The sequence below is a fragment of the Schistocerca cancellata genome, chromosome 3 (assembly GCF_023864275.1).
Source record: "Schistocerca cancellata isolate TAMUIC-IGC-003103 chromosome 3, iqSchCanc2.1, whole genome shotgun sequence".
NCBI classification, from domain to species: Eukaryota; Metazoa; Arthropoda; class Insecta; order Orthoptera; family Acrididae; genus Schistocerca; species Schistocerca cancellata.
This window is the reverse complement of record NC_064628.1, coordinates 420,863,159-420,885,144: the sequence shown is the minus strand read 5'-3', so window position 1 is coordinate 420,885,144 and position 21,986 is coordinate 420,863,159. Positions and strand designations below refer to the sequence as shown.

At 39.1% G+C, this 21,986-nt stretch overlaps 1 protein-coding gene across 2 annotated transcripts in view; it reads left to right on the top strand.

Moving 5' to 3' along the window:
- Positions 1 to 21,986, top strand: part of LOC126175171 (arf-GAP with coiled-coil, ANK repeat and PH domain-containing protein 1) — a 149,513-nt gene that overhangs the window by 4,758 nt on the left and 122,769 nt on the right. For both annotated transcript variants that reach the window (XM_049921761.1, XM_049921760.1), the window contains exons 2-3: positions 12,195 to 12,252; positions 12,331 to 12,389. In XM_049921761.1, coding sequence (XP_049777718.1) covers positions 12,195 to 12,252; positions 12,331 to 12,389 — 117 coding nt within the window. The remainder of the gene's footprint in view (positions 1 to 12,194; positions 12,253 to 12,330; positions 12,390 to 21,986) is intronic.

Here is a 21,986-nt window from a genome sequence, read left to right as displayed (position 1 = left end):
AGTACTCTGTATAGTTCTTGCCGATTTATGCTGTCCAAGGCTTGTTTGAAATCGATGAATAAGAAATGCAGATCTATATCATATTCATAGAACTTTTCCATCATTTGCCTTATCACAAATATTTGATCAGTTGTTCCTCTGCCTGCTCGAAAGCCACACTGATATTCCCCTAGTATGCCTTCTGCACACTTCTGTATCCTTTCGTTTAATATACTTGTGAAGATCTTATAAGCTGTACTTAGGAGTGTTAAACCTCTATAGTTTTCACATGCTGTTCTGTCCCCTTTCTTATAAATGGGGACTATTATTCCAATTTTCCTACTTTCTACTCTTCACTCAAATCCTGTGGAACCCATCTGGCAGCAGCTTTTCTTATCTTTAACTTTTCAGTTCTGATTCTGCAAACCGAAGTGACAGACATTATGTCCTCATATGCAAGTTCCTCACATGTCTTTTGTTGATCCTCTCTCAAAGTATCACTAGCAGTAACTTCTGAGGTGTAGTCTGTTGGGGTCGACCGAAGCGTCCGATCCCACCAGTCGGCTTTGACCCATTACGTAAGGCTGTTGTGGTGTGTAACGTCATGACAGCGCGGAATTTAGTTAGTGAGAGTGGCGTGTTTGTAGGTGTCGTTTTGATGCGATCGGTGGTGCTCTCTGGTGGTGTGTTAGGTGATGTTTTTGGTTTAGTTTGCGAGAGTGGCGTCATGTGTGAATTTTGGTAAATTGCTTTTTTTTATGTCTTTGGTAGGTATGGATATGACTGACAGGGTCAACAGTTTTCGGTTGTCAGCTATGATGGGGGACAGTGCGTTGTCTCTAATAAAATTTCTTCTCACTATTCGGATTTTTGGATGAAGTCATGAAGTGTTCAGTATGTCGTGAAGAAATGAGGCTTACTTAAAGTTCCGGTGTCTTGGACCATGGACGGCTGTATGTGGAGATGTCGTAAGGATAACGGGTCAAGGGAAGTGTTCGATCCCAGTGTGTGGCTGTGAATGTTGATATTGGTATCGGGAGATGTTTTGGAGCTATAGTCTATAGGTCAAGGGAAGTGTTAGGTCCTAATTTATGGGATCGGGAGCTGCTGTTGAGCTATATAGGTCAAGGGAAGTGTCCGATTCCAGATGATATGTGTTTAATGGTATTTGGGGAGTTTTGTGATGTCGGTTTTTTTTGTCATTTTTCATGGTTTTGTATGGGGGTAGGTGTCTAAATTTGTTTATATTTTGTTTGTCCCCACCCAAACCCCCCCCCCCCCCCTTTCCCACACTTGTCCCGTTATTGTCATTAGGCTTTTTGTGGAACGTGTGTGTGTTTTTCGATGTACACTCCTGGAAATTGAAATAAGAACACCGTGAATTCATTGTCCCAGGAAGAGGAAACTTTATTGACACATTCCTGGGGTCAGATACATCACATGATCACACTGACAGAACCACAGGCACATAGACACAGGCAACAGAGCATGCACAATGTCGGCACTAGTACAGTGTATATCCACCTTTCGCAGCAATGCAGGCTGCTATTCTCCCATGGAGACGATCGTAGAGATGCTGGATGTAGTCCTGTGGAACGGATTGCCATGCCATTTCCACCTGGCGCCTCAGTTGGACCAGCGTTCGTGCTGGACGTGCAGACCGCGTGAGACGACGCTTCATCCAGTCCCAAACATGCTCAATGGGGGACAGATCCGGAGATCTTGCTGGCCAGGGTAGTTGACTTACACCTTCTAGAGCACGTTGGGTGGCACGGGATACATGCGGACGTGCTTTGTCCTGTTGGAACAGCAAGTTCCCTTGCCGGTCTAGGAATGGTAGAACGATGGATTCGATGACGGTTTGGATGTACCGTGCACTATTCAGTGTCCCCTCGACGATCACCAGTGGTTTACGGCCAGTGTAGGAGATCGCTCCCCACACCATGATGCCGGGTGTTGGCCCTGTGTGCCCCGGTCGTATGCAGTCCTGATTGTGGCGCTCACCTGCATGGCGCCAAACACGCATACGACCATCATTGGCACCAAGGCAGAAGCGACTCTCATCGCTGAAGACGACACGTCTCCATTCGTCCCTCCATTCACGCCTGTCGCGACACCACTGGAGGCGGGCTGCACGATGTTGGGGCGTGAGCGGAAGACGGCCTAACGGTGTGCGGGACCGTAGCCCAGCTTCATGGAGACGGTTGCGAATGGTCCTCGCCGATACCCCAGGAGCAACAGTGTCCCTAATTTGCTGGGAAGTGGCGGTGCGGTCCCCTACGGCACTGCGTAGGATCCTACGGTCTTGGCGTGCATCCGTGCGTCGCTGCGGTCCGGTCCCAGGTCGACGGGCACGTGCACCTTCCGCCGACCACTGGCGACAACATCGATGTCCTGTGGAGACCTCACGCCCCACGTGTTGAGCAATTCGGCGGTACGTCCACCCGGCCTCCCGCATGCCCACTATACGCCCCTCAACTGCACATACGGTTCACGTCCACGCTGTCGCGGCATGCTACCAGTGTTAAAGACTGCGATGGAGCTCCGTATGCCACGGCAAACTGGCTGACATTGACGGCGGCGGTGCACAAATGCTGCGCAGCTAGCGCCATTCGACGGCCAACACCGCGGTTCCTGGTGTGTCCGCTGTGCCGTGCGTGTGATCATTGCTTGTACAGCCCTCTCGCAGTGTCCGGAGCAAGTATGGTGGGTCTGACACACCGGTGTCAATGTGTTCTTTTTTCCATTTCCAGGAGTGTATTTTCGTCTTCATAATGTGTACGTAACGACTTTATATGCGCCATATTGGAATCATGGTTTATGGTCGTTTCCGCCATATTTGTGACGTCATGGGTCAAAGCAGATGGGCGGGATCGGACGCTTCCGTATTTCCGTCTGTTGCAGTTGATGGGCTTCCACTTCTTGGGTTGTCTTCAGTGCTTAACCAACCTCCATGGTAACAGACGACCATGATGCTGTGCTACACCCACCACACTGTTCCCACACACCCATCACAAACATAATGCCTAAAGTCTCACTCACAATTTACATGAATTTAAACTTGATCACATCACTATAACAGTTGCATGTGGGCAGTGTACGGGACTTTTGAAATGGGCCGTGTATTACTTGCAAAGTCTGTATCAGAAGTTTGTAACCGTGGAGAGTTGGAGAAATTTGTATATGTGTTGAATGGTGACCAAGTTTCTGTAACTCTGATTTTGTTATGTATATTTTTTCCTTGTACCATGAGTAGTTCACAAGACTTATCACTGCTTTGAGAACTTTGATACAGCACTTTTATGGGTTGCTAACTCTCACTGCTGTTTGTCATACATATGCAGTATGTGTGACAGCAGTACATGTGTTAAGACGGAATAGATTTGGACAATTAAACCAGTGAATTCAAATTACTCTATATGGCTTTGTCAGATGATATTTGTAACATTTTTAAGATGATAGTGTTCCTGAACATTTTTCACTTGTGTCAAAGAAGGATTTCTAATAACTGATGGACTGGCACCATATTTCCAGAACATACACTAAAAAATGCATGTTCATCATATTACAACCTGAGTTCTGATGAAACTACCAGTGTTAAAGATAGAAAATAATTACAAGCAACCATTATGTTTTGGTCACATTTGGTGTTACGTAACAATGGGTCACTGAAGAACTTAAATTATTGGCAAAGCAAGTGGTGAAACATATGTGAAGCACTTTCTGAAGCCAACTTGTCCCTAGGTAAATGCCTCATGTGAGGATCAGGCAGACCTAATGTCAATAAAAAAGTGTTTAGGCTTTTAAGATAGTTAAGTAGACCCAAGGCAGACAACTTATAAACTCCAGAAGTTGCAATATTCATATGATGTGTAATGCCTATGTAAAGGCAATGGAGTGTTCAGGTGAAGAAGCATCTGAAGTTCTCATCAATATTTACCATTGTTTCAGTGGTTAGCCTGTTTGCTGGGAAGAATTTGAAGGAATTCAGTCAGAGTTTAACATTCCACACCACAAGTTTTTGCGGCATACAACCATAAGGTGGAGTACAGTAGCACCTTCTGCCAACAGGACTTCATAACAATAGGATAGTATTTGGTTTTACTTCCTTAAGTATGCACATCTGAAAAATAATTCTGCTACTGTTCAGTCCAAATCTTACAAAGCCATTGTGAATGCTTTAAAAAAATCTTCACCGAAAGCAGAACTTCATTCCCTAAGTTCTTTTGTGGAAGTATTCAGTAATTTCACACATTTTCAAAGCCAACTACATTTGATTTCCAAGTTCCATACAGAAATAGAAAACATACTTCAAACCTTTTTGGCTCGTGTTTTGAAGGTTTCTACTTTGTGCAAAATTCAGAGCATTTATGAAGTTCTTCATAACAAACTCTTTGCATTGGACAATCTGCTTCCTCTTCAACGACAAATTGTTGTGGGCAAGTAACCAAAGAGTTTAGCAAACTGGAAGAATGTGACAAATTGTGATTTCTAAAGAATCCAAAAAACATTATGTAGTAGCTTGCAAACATTATAAAGACATGATTTATCAAGTACGTCACAGAAAAGTTTTAAGTTTTTAGTCGAAAAACAAAGAATGAAGAGGGGAAGCTGCAGTGACATGTTAAAGGTTTTAACAATGCTGCCTTTTGATGTCTAGCAAGTTTACTAATTAGACGACTGAAAGGCTGTACAGTTTGAAAAATATGGCCCAGCTTTAGATCAGTGGTATTGACAGTTACGTATCTCCAAAACACTCATCGCACAGAGTTAAAAATCCAAATGTTAAAGCTTGTTAAGACTTCTCTTATATTATCCCTTGAAAGTGTGGACACAGAGAGAAGATATTCCATTTTGAAGCACACATTAGTAGAAGACAAGGCAGCGATGCCCAAACGATTTTTAAAAAGTGTTTTGACTGTGAGATATAATTTGGCACAATACCCCCATTTTCTTTCTCTGCACATACTCACAAATTGTTAGGTTCGCAAAAATCTTGAGGAAAAATGTCCAGCATGATTACTTCATTTTTGGCTAATATTTCTTAGAAACAGTAGGCCTAATCCAAAAATATTTCGTTGATGTTTTTCCAGTACTGAACTGTGGAATGTCATTAGGTAGTTATGAAAATATGCTGTAGATTTTGTTAGTGAATTAAGATTACCAGTATTGAATTACCAATGTACCTACATATTTTAATAAATATGTATGAAAAAAATGCCATATCCCATCCAGAAGCATAATATAAAAATATATTATCATCTTACCTGTGTTTTTGGCAGATTATTATAAGAAATGAAAACACTTCATTTGTGCCACTCCTGTTTGTTTAAAAATTTTGTCACATCTTAATCACCTTTTTCAAACACTTTGTCAACATTCTCACCTGCTTTGTGTGCCACAATGGCTCGTCAACCTGTTCACAAGATTCAGTTTACCATCCTGATGTCATAGTATTAGTAATGATAATAAGTAGATGATGATGTGAACTTTCTCTAATTTTTTGTTGGTACCACATTGGGCAAGTGATTGCTTTTTGTCAAATACATCAGATGGGTCAGCTGAACCTCCAGTACTGGGTGTCGGCTTCACCCTGTGGCGTAAGTTAATGGTGTTGTGGTTGTGTGACGTAATATTCCCACTAATTGGAAGATAACAAAATGGTTCAAATGGCTCTGAGCACTATGGGACTTAACATCTATGGTCATCAGTCCCTTAGAACTTAGAATTACTTAAACCTAACTAACCTAAGGACATCACACACATCCATGCCCGAGGCAGGATTCGAACCTGCGACCGTAGCAGTCGCCTTTGGAAGACAACAGAACACTAACAATTTTTTATTTATGTTTTTATTTTTCAATTTTATTTTTTGCATCAGTATAATTTTTTGGAATATAGGTCGTGGTGACAGACTGATCTGCAGCATATCCCAAGATATAGGTTAGATTGAAAGGCCACAGTTTGGTTGACAGTATAGTGATCATGTGGTACTGGTGAATAGCTTGCTTGTTCATATTGGTATGGCTCATGGCTGATGAGCTATATCGAAACCTTCACTATTTTCTGTGAAACAACTCTCAACACTCTAGAATGACTCGTTTTTACTGAGCCTGTCTAACATTAAGATATTTATTTTTGTTGAGCAATCATGTTTTCATCTCAAATGCTGTAGATATTTTGTTTTTAACAATGGAAGGAAGGTAGTTGTACTGAATTGTCCTAATATTTGTTTTTTCAGTGTGTTACAGCTAGAGTGAAGTTCTTATGTCACTGTGGGTGCCAAATGTTTCAATAGGCAGATCCAGCCCTATCATATAACTATGAGAAATAATATAACCTAATTGGTTTAACTGAACCCTTTGATGCCGTTTTGCCAACTAACAATGAAATTGGACCTGTGACTATGTTGCAGACAAGACCATGTCCACACTCTTCATTTTAACCAACACCATACCTTGTCACAACATATTCTTTAGCTTTTCCAACTCTCAACAAAACTATCGTATGACATCCTAACATAAATCTTCGGCTGCACTTCATATCAATCTGTTACTAGGGCCTACATTAACTGCATTATGCTTATTTCTGGAATCCATGAGCCATACAAGCAATTTAGGGATGGAAAGAGTAGTAGAAATGGAAGTGGAATCCAATCTGAAACGAATAAAAGAATAACACAGGATTTGACTGCTTTGAAGAAAAACCTTTTATGTGCAAAACTATAGAGTCCTGATACTGATCTGTAAGAACACCCAACAGGCATCCTACACAGATGTCAGTGCTTCCACTGTAAAATGCATTGCAGTTCCATTGCATAAAATAGCTACGTACTTTTAATTAAATTCAGTCAGTGACCACAAATACAAGGTGTCAAAGATAGGAATTTTAGATCTCATTGATATTGTGCTAAGAAAAGTGATATTCTGTGCTTCCAGACTATTCTTGTTGTTATCAATCTCCCATTATTCTAATAATAATACAAAATAAAAAAAAAAAACACCCTTCCCATCTATTGACTAACAATTAACTTTGTCGATGTTTCATTCATTTGGGCGGATATAGCTGTAGTCAGCATTCATTCCATCAGTTACTGAAGACAATTTGTAAGTTATGCCAGGAGTGCACATTTCTCTCTCTCAATTGGAGATTACTTTCAGCGTACACCTTGTAACCACTCCAGTATTAAGGACAAGTAATTTTGTAAACTCAATTTTCAAGCATGCATAATTACTTCTCACACTGCTCTTAATTTTTCCAATGCTTTTGTTGGTGACAGAAATCACAGATTAATGTGCACTGAATGTTCCTGTGATATTAGTCAGTGTTTGGCAAGGGTTGGCAATTAGTAGTGCTCAGTTGTTATCAATAGTGTACGCAAATGCATATTCAAATAGTTTACTTTTATTTATCCTTTTATATTAGTGTTTTTCCATTTTGAACAAATCTGATGATGGCAGTAAGCCAAAACTAGTTGTATTGTGAATTACATAATAATGTGCAATAAAGGTGGACAGTTACACAAAAAATGCTGAATATTATCACAGATTCATGTATAGCCTTTATGTCAACAATTAATAAACACTACTAAATGTCGGTGTGTTGATGCAGTGCGCCAATGAACTAGTGAAATCTCAGTTTGCATCTGCAACACTGTCCAAATTTTAAATGAAAATGCTTAAACATTGCATGCATCTGAACTTTATGTGTTAATGTGAAGCCTGTGACGTCCTTCAGTTAAGATTAAAACAGCCATCATGAGAGTGTCACGTACCAACAGTTGTATTAGTTGACAACTTTCCTACTGTTTCAAGTAAATTTACCAGAAATTTGCTTTCATTTCTGTTATCACACTGGCTTTTTCACTTTCTCTGTGCTTTTCTATTCTGTGTAATATTTCATGCGTATCCTCTTTAGAGTCCATGTAAGTGTTCCTTACTCTCCCTTTATCACCAGAGGGTCTACAGATCATGAAAGTAATGAAAATAAACAAGTGGTCATGACAGTAATGCAAAGGTAATGAAATGGAGTGGGTGGTTGTGAATTTTTGTCTGTCAGTCAGACTTGGCTTTATAAGGGAGTAGCGAGTTAGAGCTACCCCCAAAAATGTTATATCTAGCAGCGCATTTAATGCAAAATTATATATAAGGGTTCACCAGAACACAAAAGTCTTTATGTGTAGGAGACTAAAGTGTCCATCTGTGCAAGCCATGTTAGCAAAAGCTCTGCTGCTGTGGTTTTAAACCTTGAGAGGCAGTTGAGAAATTTGGAGGTATGACTCCATTGACTTACATGTGATACACACCTAGTAGAAATAACGTATAAATTGTATCTCAACCCTTTACAGTGCTGCCATCTCATGTGTTGCTAGGATATTATCAGTTAGAACAGCTGTTTCCCTAATTCGGTTCCCTCTCACTTCTGTTTAAATCTATTTAGTCCACATCTTTCTTTGGAAACACATTTCCTTAAAGGTATTTTAATAATAAATATAAAACTATTGTGATTTTAATCCCATTTTAAAGGTGTTAAGGCTTTTCAGAGTAAAATCGATTTCTTGCCAACCAAAACATTTCCTATTCAATATTGGTACTACTTGCAGGCTATAACTTGGCACCTGTTGAACATTTTGTGTAAATGTGACTTTGACATTAGTGCCAGTGGCATTTCATGTGTAAAAACACATCCAGTGTTGGTTCATTCATTAGTTTCAAGGCAACAAAACAACTTGTCTTTTGCTGTAGTAGTAGTAGTAGTAGTAGTAGTAGTAGTAGTAGTAGTTCCAGCACAGTCACAAGTTTCTTCTGAACAGAATTTGAATGGCAGTAACAAATTACAATCACTTGCTCCTCCTACAACCTCTTAAACTTCAGTTGAAAAGAGTTCCAAACCAAACTCATTGAAACATTTATTTAGTTATTTGTGAGATGATAAAATCTGACATTATGTGGGCTATGAACAAAGTCGTATCTCAGTCACCAGTAAGAACTTCTGGAAACACAATAGACGTATTCCACATTATGTTTCTTGAGAACATGATTCCCAAAGAAATACAGTTACTTGGCCCTCATTTCCAGAATCTCCTAGCTAAGAAAGTCAGGGAAGTGGAATTCTTTCGTGTGTTGTAGCCTATAATGAGAGTCCGAACAAAGTTGTCCTAAAGGATAGGTAGATCTGTGGTTCGTTTCTGGAATGAACAAAATCAGTCTATATCTACAAGATACTAAACATATTTTTTTTTTTTTTAGTTTTTTCACATCTTCTGATTCACAGTCAATCTCCTGGGGGGTATGAATATTTTGAATATGTCACCTAAGACTATAATTCAAATTTTAGTGGCTGGGCCAAATGTGAAGTTGAAAATGTTGCACAATTTGTAAGCATTTCTAATCATAGAAGAATATAATCAATTACAAATCTATCATTGTGGCACTTGCCTCATTTCATGTAATGGATGGAGCCTTAAAAACTGCTCATATTAAAAGTGGTTGGAATTTTGATGAGTTTCTTAGGATGATCTGGTAGTTTATGAAGGATTTTCCTTAGAGGAGGGCAGCCTTCTCAAATACCACTGGATTTTCCAAGTTTAATGTCAAATTCTGTTCTGTAGAATGGGTTGGAAATATTGAAGTCGTGAAGAAAGCACTTGAACTTATTCCACATTTGAAGAAGTCTATTGCTGAAGTACGTAAAAGACCAACTGAAAAAAGAAACTTTGAAAAAATTAAACATCACTTAGGAAGTAAATTCCTTTGGGCAAGACTTGAATTTCTTGTATCATTATCAGTTGACCTCAAGGTGTTTTAACTAAGTATCAGTCAAATGACTCCCTCTTCCTCTTGTTGTACAAAGATTTGTTCTGTTTGATGTATAGCATTTCTTCTCAGTTCACAAAGAAAACTGTTATGGAAGTGGTGACAAATTCTAGCAAATTACTTGCTCTTGTTGTTATAAAAGCACATAGTCATAAAACAAGTCACTATGTAGGTACTGAATTTGGTGCCAAAGCTGCTAGCAAGGACTACATGGAAAAGTATATCCTTATTTCAGAAATAAGTGCACATTTATTTTGCGAAGTGTGTATCTAAAAACTGCTGAAATTAAAGTACTCAAAGTGGCTCGTGTTTATCATCCGAAGTCCATTTTGAGAAATTCTAAAGTGAAAATTGCAATCAAAGAATTTATGGGAAAAAAAGGTTACTGTATTAACAGCTGACATAGTGAAGAGAGAATACTTTAAATTTTGTGACAACTGACCAGTTCGATCCTAAGGAGGACAAACTTGATCACTTTCTGATAAATTTATTGCACAGTATGAGCATGACTTCATCAAGTTTGTGCAGAAGCTGTTATGCATGTTTCATGGAAACAATGTAGTTGAAAAATACTTTTCTTTTAAGAAAAAAAGTATTGATTGAAAACTTAGAAGAAGATACAATTGTTGCAGAAAGAAGTGTTTGGAATAAAATCATTAGGTGGTTAATTCAATAGTGAGAAATAACTGAATGTGGATATTACAAAATTAATGATACTAGCTGTGAAGAATGCCTCATAAAAAATGTAGAAGCCTTATAAAAGAAGAAATCCGATTAAAATGAAGTGGCCAATCTTAAAAGCACAGTAATTCAAGAAATAAAAGAACTCAGAAATAAAAAAAAAAGAAAATTATTGAAAAGGCAAAAGAACATGCTGAAGTTTTAGATGAAATTTCAAGTTTTAGCTAAGAAACTTAAACAATAAATCTTGTACTGTGAAGTTTAACATTTGATATAAATTTTTTACCTTCAAAATTGTTAAGTTGTCTTAACAGAAATCGAAAGTTTTCACTACATTGCTATGTTAAAACAATTAGTATTTTAATTGATATGATGATAAATATATCTGAAAATAGTCATATCCATCCTATGCGAGAGTTTAACGTTTTTATAGCATTCGGTGAATGGTGTACTAAAAGTCATACATAATGGAAAATCCAGGATGGAATTTAACAGTACTATGAAAAGGACAGTTGCTACATACCATGTAGCAGTTGTGTTGAGTTGCAGATAGGTACAACAAAAATACTGTCAGATAGTGAGCTGTCAGCCAACATTGCCTTCGTTAAAAAACTTAGGGGCACGCATGTGAGCAAATGCGGCTCACACACACACACATTGGCTGAAAGCTGTGCCTATCTGTGACTCAGCATCTCCACTGTATGTTGAGTAGCAACGATCCTTTTCATGTTATTGTTACAAGTCATACGTAATTGTGTTATTCATGCTGACATACAGTTTAAGTGATACAAGAATTATTACAGTCAGATTTCATTTCAATCAGCTCTCAGGTTCATAAAAAAATTTTTTGATATTGTAACATGCATAGTTTTGAGAAGTCATGATGTAACTAAAGAGGTAATGAAACACATATGGAAAGGTCATGAATTTGATCCCCTGAATATCTGCAGATCAAATTTTGTGTAAGCCTACTGAACTTCTGTTATCTTTTCCTCTGTATTGTTCCAGGTTTTAAAGCCTAATAAGAAAATGTATAGATCTTACTCAGTAAACATAACCTTGGTAATATTGGAGTTGTTAATTTTTATTTGTAGATGACTGTTTTCAGTCTTCTAAAAAGATCATCAGATTTACATTCCTTGATGACAGTAGGAGTTGCTTGTGTGAAGCAGGCCCATCCATGCTGGTGTGGAGAACACTAGTACAGTATTCTTCACACCAGCAGGGACAGACCTACCCCACGCAAGCTATTCCTACTGTTGTAAAGGAATGTAGATCTCTGATGATGATCTCATTAGAAGATCGAAACTCTTCATCTATAAATAAAAATTAACAACTTAAATGTGACCAAGACTGTGTTTACTAAACAAGTTATAATTTCAATAGATCGCGGTTTTTCTGGAACAATGCCCCAAAAACTTTTAAATGTAGGGATGATGTTTCAGCTGTGAAACACTTGCTTATTTTCAGATTATTTGCTGTGTGGTGTACCTTCTTAACCCCTCCCTCCTTTTTCTGTGGTTGCCTGATAGCAAAAGGCTTGCAAGTATTTTAAACTGTGTTATTGAACAATGTCCATAGAAATATTACCCAGGCAAAATAGAACATTTTGACTGATAAATGAACTCTTTGCATAGTGCCTTTGATATACGTTCATTTTTTGAATATCAGTTTTTTGACACATGAAATTTTTCATTTATTTATTTTGCATTGTTTCAGAGCAAAACTCGAAGAGCAAGAAGCTGATATAGAGCAACTGGAGCAACGACTGGATAAGGTAAGTACACCACATTAAGTGATAGCTTCATATGTGATAAAAAAAATTCCTGTGACTAAAAGGCACTCATCTTTCCAGGTTCTAAAGATGTGTGGATTAATGATAGATGCTGGTAAAAGCTATGTTGCACAACAAAGGTAGGCAACTCTGAAATAATGAACTATATTTCTAATTAAATGTTGTAATTAACATAGTTGTCCATACTTGTTGCACAAATGACAGTTCAAAATATTGATCAAAACAATGAATGTGTGAGACAATCATAAATAGCTGTATTATAGAGCCTTGCTGAAGATAGCTTAATAACCAGTTCAGCCATTCATTGAGGAATATGAGCAGCTAGCCATAGATGAACCCTCTTTAAAAATGTAGACTTCCTATGGGTTCATAGAATCTCCCACTCTGCCTAGCAGTGAGGCTCCACATAATTCTTGTCCAGATCAGACTGGTCTTCTCAGATTCTGTTCCATGTGTGCTCACCAAGGTTGTGGCCCAAAGATAATTGTGACAGAGATGTCTTCTTCAGGACTGCAGTAACATTCATCACTAAAGACCAAAATGTTTATAGTAGCCATCCAATGTGCGTACCCCATTGCCAGTGGCCACATTTTTGTTTGGTAGTACCTATCAGTAATAACGTGACTACACACACCTGCTTTCAGCAATTGGCCTATGTGTGCTTTTTGAGTGAACATTTAATGACATGCCATTACAAAATCAGTTGTATCACTATTGCCATCTGTCAGTCATGTTGAGCTTAAGCAACCATCTGTAGATGTAAAGCAATGCATTGAGGTGGCACTGGAGAGGCACTTGACCATGGAGAATATAGCTTTCTAGTGTCACCACCGTCAGTAGTCCACCAGCATGCCACAACCAGTATGAAACACAGTTGTTCAGAGCATGTTGACAGTTTCAGTACACAGGTGTAATTAAATTGTCTAACTTGGATTACTTAACCCACCACAGAGAGAAGAGTGGTTCTGAAAGTTTACGGTTATTGTCACTTAGACATTAGATAAATTTTTATTAAGCAAAGTAATGAGAAACAATAAACAGCCTTTTTAATTTCTTAGCAGTATGCAAAATGTTAAAAAGGCAATTCTTTTCTTGGAGATCCTAAGGAAGGAATTCAGGGCAGACACACAAGTCAAAAGCAGGTGGCCCATTTGTAACGAGAGCTGTGCATAAAGCATATGATGACATAGTGCAGACTGTTCCAATGCTGCTGCATGGCACATGGTCACCTGTGAGTGCCCCTCAGTCCAGGAAGGTGCAGTTAGTGTAGGCTACCTGCTGCACCTATTCCACTATACTCAGATCTAGTTCTATCACACCAGTGTGCCATTTACCCGTCTGTGTCATCTCAGCTGGGGCATGTACTTGCATAGATTATGACCAACTCCCTGACTGCCCTATTTCTCCACTGCTGCCTGTGGTCCCCTGGGGGTATGAGGACAGATATTTGAGCTGGAACAGCTTGATACAGTGGATTTCAGTAAATTCTCGTGCTTTGTAAAGTTATTAAATTGATTTACAGCTTAAATCTACTCACCCTTTGTCAAAATTCCTAAAGGTGGGTCATCACCACACCACACCAAAAACAAAGACATGACTGGAATGTTTGAAGAAAAAATCACATTAGAATACTTCAGAGTGCATTTATCAAAAATAAATTAAACATTATTGTTTGAGAAATAATGTTTCCCACATCCACAGTACTATAGAAAATGATTTTATACCTCCTTCTCAGTCTCTCTACCAACTGTTCAAGACCAGACTGACAGCTGTCATCTCATTGGAAATGGTTAGCCACTGCAAGCGTTTGAATGCTCGCATAATTCTTCTCTTATAATTATATTTTGAAGGTTAGCAATGGTTACTTCAGTCCCTCTAGTTTCCCTGTGACAAATAGTTGACATTGTATAGGACAGGACCACAGAAAGTAATAATCTCTATTGTTATACAATTAATGAGTCCTTATCCAAGAATTATAGAACACCACAGTCTGTTGGAACATTTATGTAAGCATACAAGGAAGGCAGAAATAAGTGAGACAAAAATAAGACAAAACAGTTTATAAAAAGTTGGTTTAATAAGTTGACTGCACCAAACCCGTACAACATCTCAACAATTTAATTGCTCTCCTCCCAGTCTCTTATTTACTTATGAGGATATCATCCCTCACCCACTTCCTGCAGGCTCATACTACTACTTTCTGGCTTCCACCTACATCCAACTTCACCAAAATTCCACATCATGATTGCCTACACTCCACCGAGGATTCTTGTATGTAACTTGTTCCATCACTTACAACAGACTGTGTTAATGGTATGGGTGGTAAGAAGTAGCTTATACTTGCAAGCTGTTTAAAACGGGGAGCCACATTGTATTATTTTGGTTGCTGGTAATTTCAGCCATGAAATCGCCAAGCTCTCTAAAGAAGACCAACATCTCTCTCTCTCTCTCTCTCTCTCTCTCTCTCTCTCTCTCTCTCTCTCACACACACACACACACACACACACACACACACACACACACACACAAAACTACTTTCTGTTCCTGCCATCAATGCCAACTACATCAAATTATAGAAACCAAAGTTGGTGTCCAGGCACCCATGAAGGAGACAGGAACTGAAATTGAGGGTAGCAAGATGAAAGAAGAAACTCTGATCTCTGTTTTCAGTTGTCCTTTTACAACAGAAAATGTACAAGTAGTCCCCCAGTTTTCTTCTGCCACCACTGCAAAGATGATGGATATATATATTTTAGTGTCAGTGGTGTTGAACTGAAATCATTGAAATCAAAGCGATATCTAGAGCCTGGCAAAATTCCTATCCGATTCAATACCGAATTTCAGCTCACTTAGCCCCTCTTTTAACCATAAATTACTGTGGATCCCTTAGAAAAAAGTTGAAAGAAAGGACAGGTCACACCCATCTACAAGAAGGGTAACAGAAGTGCTTCACAAAACTACCATCCAGTATACTTGGCATAAATTTGCTTTGGAATCTTAAAACATGTTCTGAAGTATCTCGAATAGCATGATCTCCTCATGACAAAAAATGTCATTTGATACCCATCTCACAGTTTTCTCACATGAAGTCCTGAGAGATATGGATCAAGGCAAGGCAAGGTGCAAATTTATGAGGGTATAATGCAAAATTTGTTATTGGACTGAGGGTTTTTTTTAGAGGGAGGACACAGCATATTACCTAGGATGGAGAGTAACGAACAAATGCAGAGGTGACTTCACTTGTTTCCAAGAGAAGTGTGTTGGGAACATTGCTATTCATTGTTGTTTATTAACAACCTTGCAAACAATATTGATAGTAACCTCAGACTTTTCACAGATGATGTATTCCTCTGTAATGCAGCACTGCACATGCCACTACCATGGACGCTTCTGTACACTGATGATGTAATTTTTGCTGTGAGTGGAAGGATCGACTTGCATGGTATGGCCTGTGACTCAACAAAAAGAAAACTGTTTACATGACGTCAGATCCTCTGGAAGTTGAGACCATCAACATTGATGGAGAAAATCTACCAAGAGTATCCAATTAAAGTATCTTGGTTCTACAATCTCTAGCAATGGCCAGTTTATACAGATGACTTCAGTGCAAGGATGCACAGCCTGAATGAATTAGTGAATGACAGCATTGTCAAATGCGATCGTCTCATTAAGGATTACCTGAAGTCAAAAATGTAGTGGACTATCATCCACCCTGTTGCTCTCTACGGCACTGAGTGCTGGCCGGCTACAGAGTAGATAGAATGATGATTGGGGATCGTGGAGACTAAGATGCTGAGATGGACAGGTGGCATCACTTGACTGGATAACTTTTCGAATGACACTATCAGGTAACACTTTAGAGTTGCAATGATCCAGAAGAAATACACAATTGTGCTGGTTTGTACATGTGCTGTACAGAGTACAATACCACTGCAAATGCAGCACATACAGTGGAAGTCTCGCAAAAGAGACCCAAGAGACAAAAAAGACAGCATGGGCTGACACTCTGCATGATGACCTGAAGGCTGTAAATCTTCATCTAGACATGGCCCATGATCGAACAAAATGGAGACAGCAAATCCATTCGGCGGACCCTGCTGCGAACGCTAAGATTGTAAAAGAGTTTGTATTGAGGTAAGGTATTTGATGGTTGTATGTATAGAAACAGCAACTCGAGAAGTGCTTTGTGGCATGTTCATAAATACTCAATGTGTGAACCAGTAGTCAAACAGCATCCATCCAATTTGGCTCACACTTGCACCAAAGTGTCTGTAACAATGTCAGCCACAGCTGCCCTGACACAACTGTGTTTGCAAAGACATCCTGTCCCCTTAACTCATAAATGGATTGTATGGTAGGAGGAGCCTTGTTGAATGTGGTGCTGAATTTCTGACATGCCGCAGTTGCAGATTCACTCTTGCAGAACTCCATCATGCAAAATATCTTCTCTGTTGGTTTTGCAGCCATGTTCCAGGAACCATGGCACCAACAAATACTTCTCTAGTTGCTGTATCCGTACATATAGTCGTGTAATACCATACCTCAATAAAACATTTTTTATAATCAGTTGAACATATCTAAATCATTTTGAATAACCCTGTACTGTAGAAACACACTATGGCAAAATGCTATAACAGTGATTCCTACAGTTAGGTATTTCTTTCCTTTTTTTCTTACAGAATATTAACTATTCTTTATTCGCCTTAAAATAATAGCGGTGTGTTTGATAGGTAATGGGAAGGAACATCCATGCCTTTAATGCTTGTGACTAAACTACTTCATGTGTATACTGATTTTGTGCATTCAGATGAAAGAATCTTCATCTCCGTCTATGGACAGGAGCTGTTAGGATGACTACAAACTCATTCTTGCATGTGTAGTTTTAGCTTTGGTGACAGAGCTCTCACTGCAAACACAAGACACGACTCACTACTTGATATATTACTTCAGTAAGCAATGGATAAGCTGCATTGCCCAGTGACTGACCTTGGTCAGTCTTCTTCTCAGTTGATCTTGATCTCCAGTTATACGTGCAAAATGTTTCACTGGCGGCTGAAGCCATTCAGACCACATGTCAATGACATGTGGCTTCATCAGTTGATTGGCACAACATGTCTCCATTTAGGCCAGCATCAACAATGTTTTGTGCTCCTGAACAATAATGAATTTTCAAATCATATTTCACTAAATTCCAAATCCCAATAAGCATGATGGCTAGATTGCAACTCATGTTGTACATTATGTGGTAGGAAACCACCCAAAAATCTGCGTTTAAATCAGCGGAAGATGCCAAGAACGTAAGTTTTACACTTCTCAAGCCAATAGACAGTAATGCCAAGTGATTAAAGAAAAAGAACAGATCTCAGTCGTTTATTACAAACCATAAAAGATAGAAACACATCATGTATTTCACTGAGTAGAGCAAGGTTCAATTCAAGCTAAGTTTTGACACAGCTGTACTGTTGTTTATTTGTAGCAGCATTGTGACTACACCACAAGAGAGATCCTTTTGTGTGTTTGAACGTGCATGAAGTTAATCCATTGTTCAAGTGCAACATACATTCTGCCATCAATTCAGCAAGAAGCTGTCTTTACACAAGCAGATTTATGACTGGACTACAAAATTCTGGGAAGTTAGTTGCATATGCAAAGGGAAGAGCAGTGGTCTGTCACGCATATCTGTTGAAAATGTCGAGGGTATGCAAGACGTGTTCACACGGAGACCTCAGAAGTCCACAAGATCGACACACACCAGGAACTTCAACTTCCTCAAACAATGGTGTGGTAGGTTCTGAAATGACACCTGCATATGAAGTCTTACAAGTTGCAGTTACTGCAGCATCTGTAGCCCAATGACCATTACAGAAGGTACAAATTTTGCATTTCAGTTCTCCAGGATATGACAGAGGACACTTTTCCGAATGACTCATCATTTTGGACAAATCAGTGTTTCATCCATCGGAAAAAATAAAGTGCCAAAATGTAAGAATTTGGGGGTCACAAATGTTTTGTGACATTTCTTTTTCTTTTTTGCAGAGGAAACTTTCATCTTGACATGCAGCGTTATTTTAACACCACCATCCCACAATGCTGGATTGGAAGAGGTGGACTACAGGATCTTGTTAATTGCTTTTGGACTCCCAGGTCGTCAGGTCTCACACCTTGTGACCTTTTTTTATTTTTTTCATTTTCCTTCTGTGAAGTTGTGAGGACTTTGTCCCACCTATGACAGCTGTCCTTCAACAGCTGAGAAATCAAATGGTCAAACCTGAGATTCAATAAAGAAGGACCTGTTGATTCGTGTGTGGAATGAAATGGAGTACCATTCTCAAGCAATGCTTGGTGCTTGTGTTGAGTGTATGGAATAGTGTCTGTGCAAACATAAAACTTTGAACCTTCCTCTATCCAGTGGCATGTACAATGTAGTTCTATCGTTGATAGTTTGTAATAAACCCTTGATATACATTCTTTCTTTTTGAGTCACACTGTATATATTTAAATAAAATCTTCTCAGTTTAAAAGCTACTTCACCTCAAATAAAATAATTGAGCTTATGATAGCTGTCTGCCATCATCACCAGAGGTTAAAATCACTGACTACCAGGGCTGGCACTGTGTTCTGCTTATGGAGATGCGATGTTCTATTTATATAGATACAATTCAGCCATCTGGAACCCTCCATAGAAGTCCGCAGTGGCACTTGTGCGGAAGGCAAGTTGCGCAGTTCCCAGTGTCTCTGTCCTGCTGTGGGACCAAGTACCTTCAAGTGGTGCAAGGGGCCGGTGCCACATTTGAAATTGCCACCCCTGTCCCTGCAAGCATCAAGCTTCTGCTCAATGTCCAGATACCACCCCCATGTGTCCCACCAAGCATATACTCCTGGATTCTGTTAAAATTGTTGTCTTTTGTTCTAATTTTGGCACCTTGTATAACAGGATCCCAGTATGATGCTGTTTGAGTGAAAATTCTAGTCTTTTCAGATTGTCTTGTACGCCTGTTTTCTAGGCAATGTCTAACCACAGCTGACTTCTCATGTTCTCTTTGTTTAATGTGATTTGAGTACTCTGCACAGCACTTGCAACATTACAAATAGTTGGACTTGTGAAAATGCTGCCACATTCATAGGGGCTGTTGTACATGCCAGGAACTCAAAGGCCTATGTTCTCTGTAACAAGGCACAAAATGTCTCTTATCTTGGAGGCAGGCTGGAACACTGACACAGTCCATGTCTCTTCAACATGCATCCTTTCTTGCTAGTAGTTGCTCCACTGTATAGAAGGAATGCAGCTGACTTGGCTTCTTCTGCCATTTGACGAAGCATCTTTTGTCGGTGGCACCTGGAAACTTTTGCAATTTCTCCCTTGCTGTAACCATTTCCTCCAAACACACACTTCAAATGTTGAAATTCAGACTCCAGATGGTCCTTGTCAGAAATAATGTATCCCCTGTGTACTAACATGTTCAGGATTTCTTTCTTGTATACAGCGTGGTGAAAGTTGTTGGCATTCAAGTACCAGTTGCTGTGTGTAGATTGCTTGTGCACTGAATGACCTAACAAGCCTCCTGCCTTCCAGTCAACTAAAACATCCCAGACTGAAAGCTTGCCATTCCTCTCCAACTCAATAATAAATTTAATGTTGGAATGGACACAGTTCATCTGATTAATGAACTTCTGTATTGCATTTTCACTGTGAGGCCATATCAAGAAGGTGTCATCAATATGCCGTAAAAAGCAAGATGGTTGCAACCCCGTAGAGTTCAGAGTTTTCTCATTAAAGCACTCCATGAAAAAGTTTGCGGCGGCTGGAGGTAGCGGTGATCCCATGGCTGTGCCATCTGTCATCTCATAATATTCATTGCAACACAGAAAGTATGTCATTGTTTAAGGTGTTGAGGAAGAAACTGGTGGTGGAAACTGTTGAGCTAGAGGATCTAGCATGTCTTGTACTGGCACCATTGTAAAAAGTGATACATCGACTGATTTTAGCCTATCTTTATTTTCCTGAAGGTCTCATTGAACAAGTGCTGACAGCTATCAATAGCTTGCGTATTTTATTCAGAGTAATTCAGCTTGTAAACTGAGAAGATTTTGCTGAAGCATGCCATTGAGAAAGACTCTGAGGGCACAGAGATACAGACTTGCTTTTCACTTGCTCAGCCACCTAACCACTTTCATCTGTGGATGTGAATTACTTCATTAGGTGGTTGCAAAGTCTCATTACTAATTCTAATAAAGTACAGAAAAGTTCAAGTTTCTATAATTACTGTTTCCTTGCACATATATTTGGTGGCTGTACCTGTGGCTATTATATATTTTGCTTCCTTTCTCTGTACATCTTCAAAATTAATGCTTGCTTCAAAATTAATGCTTGTCCAGCTACAAAAATAATGAAAGATAGTCACATATGTAATAAATTAAATGACAAAAGTTGTATCATTATCAGAAAACTGTTGAATATAATAAGATGAAACTTCAGTGATCACACTGAGAACAAATTCATTGGTTTTTTAAAGACATAAAAGCAAACATAATCCATATTTGACAAATACACTGCTTCCAGCTATGTGTGAATCTCTGTTTAAGGAACACAAATGATTTTGTGATGTCAAGTCACACCCTCTGGTGTACATAAATTGTTAAATCCATAAGATGAGAAGGTGACTGAACCTTCTCTAAATAAATTCCTGTTACCGACAGCAAGCTGGACATCACGAATCAAATTCACTTCTTGAAAAACTGACATGAGTGAGGCCCTTTACAGCAAGGCGGTTGGAGGGATGCTGTCTGCAGCTTTCAGCTGTTAAGATCAAAGTGTTTTTAACATGTCAGTTTCTCAGCTGAGAATCTGATTTGTGATGGCCTGCTTGTTGTAGGGTAACAGCATTTTACTTACACAAGGTTGAGTCCCTTTAATATCTTGTGAGTTTAATGTTTTAACGACATATGTACTTGTGAGTATGCAATTGATATCATGAAACTGTTCGTTCTCCTATAAATGAAGTTTCACACACAGCTGGAAGCAGTTTTTGTCAAAATGGATTACTTCAGCTGCAGTTGCCCACAACATAAAACTGTTCATGCAAACGTAATATGTCCCCACCCCCAGGACGTGGCGGGGGGCCACAATTCTTCTGTGAATACGTGCATAGTGAGCATGGGTCCCAAGTGGTTTCAGTGCTTCTTCCTTTCCTGTGATGCTGTCTTACCCTCTGACAGGATCTATTTTCAGACTTGGTATTTAGGACAGAGATCTTCATACAACGTGGTTTGCTTGTAAGGACATTGTTCATGGCTTTTTCCCACATTGTTTCTTTGCTTTGTACCACTTATTTCATATTTTGGTTAACTCATGTAACTCAGGTGATCCCACATCTGAATTTGATGTGTGCCTTATCAAAATTTTTAAAGAAATATGGGCTGTGCAGGGCTGGGTGGCCAATATCCAGCATGATAGCCACTCCATATGGGAGTCATCTGGTACCCAAAAGTGATAGCTCCCTGACTGAGAAGCAACATTCTTCTCTAGCATCTGTCATTGGCAGCAAAGTAAAAACATCTATATTTACGTAGATATACTACAAGTCACTGTAAGGAGCATAGTAGAGGATACCCTGCACCACTGCTTGTCATTTTGCTTCCTGTTCCACTCACAAATAGAACAAGGGAAAAACAACTGTCTGTACGCCTCTGTAAGAGCCCTAATTTCTCGTATCTTA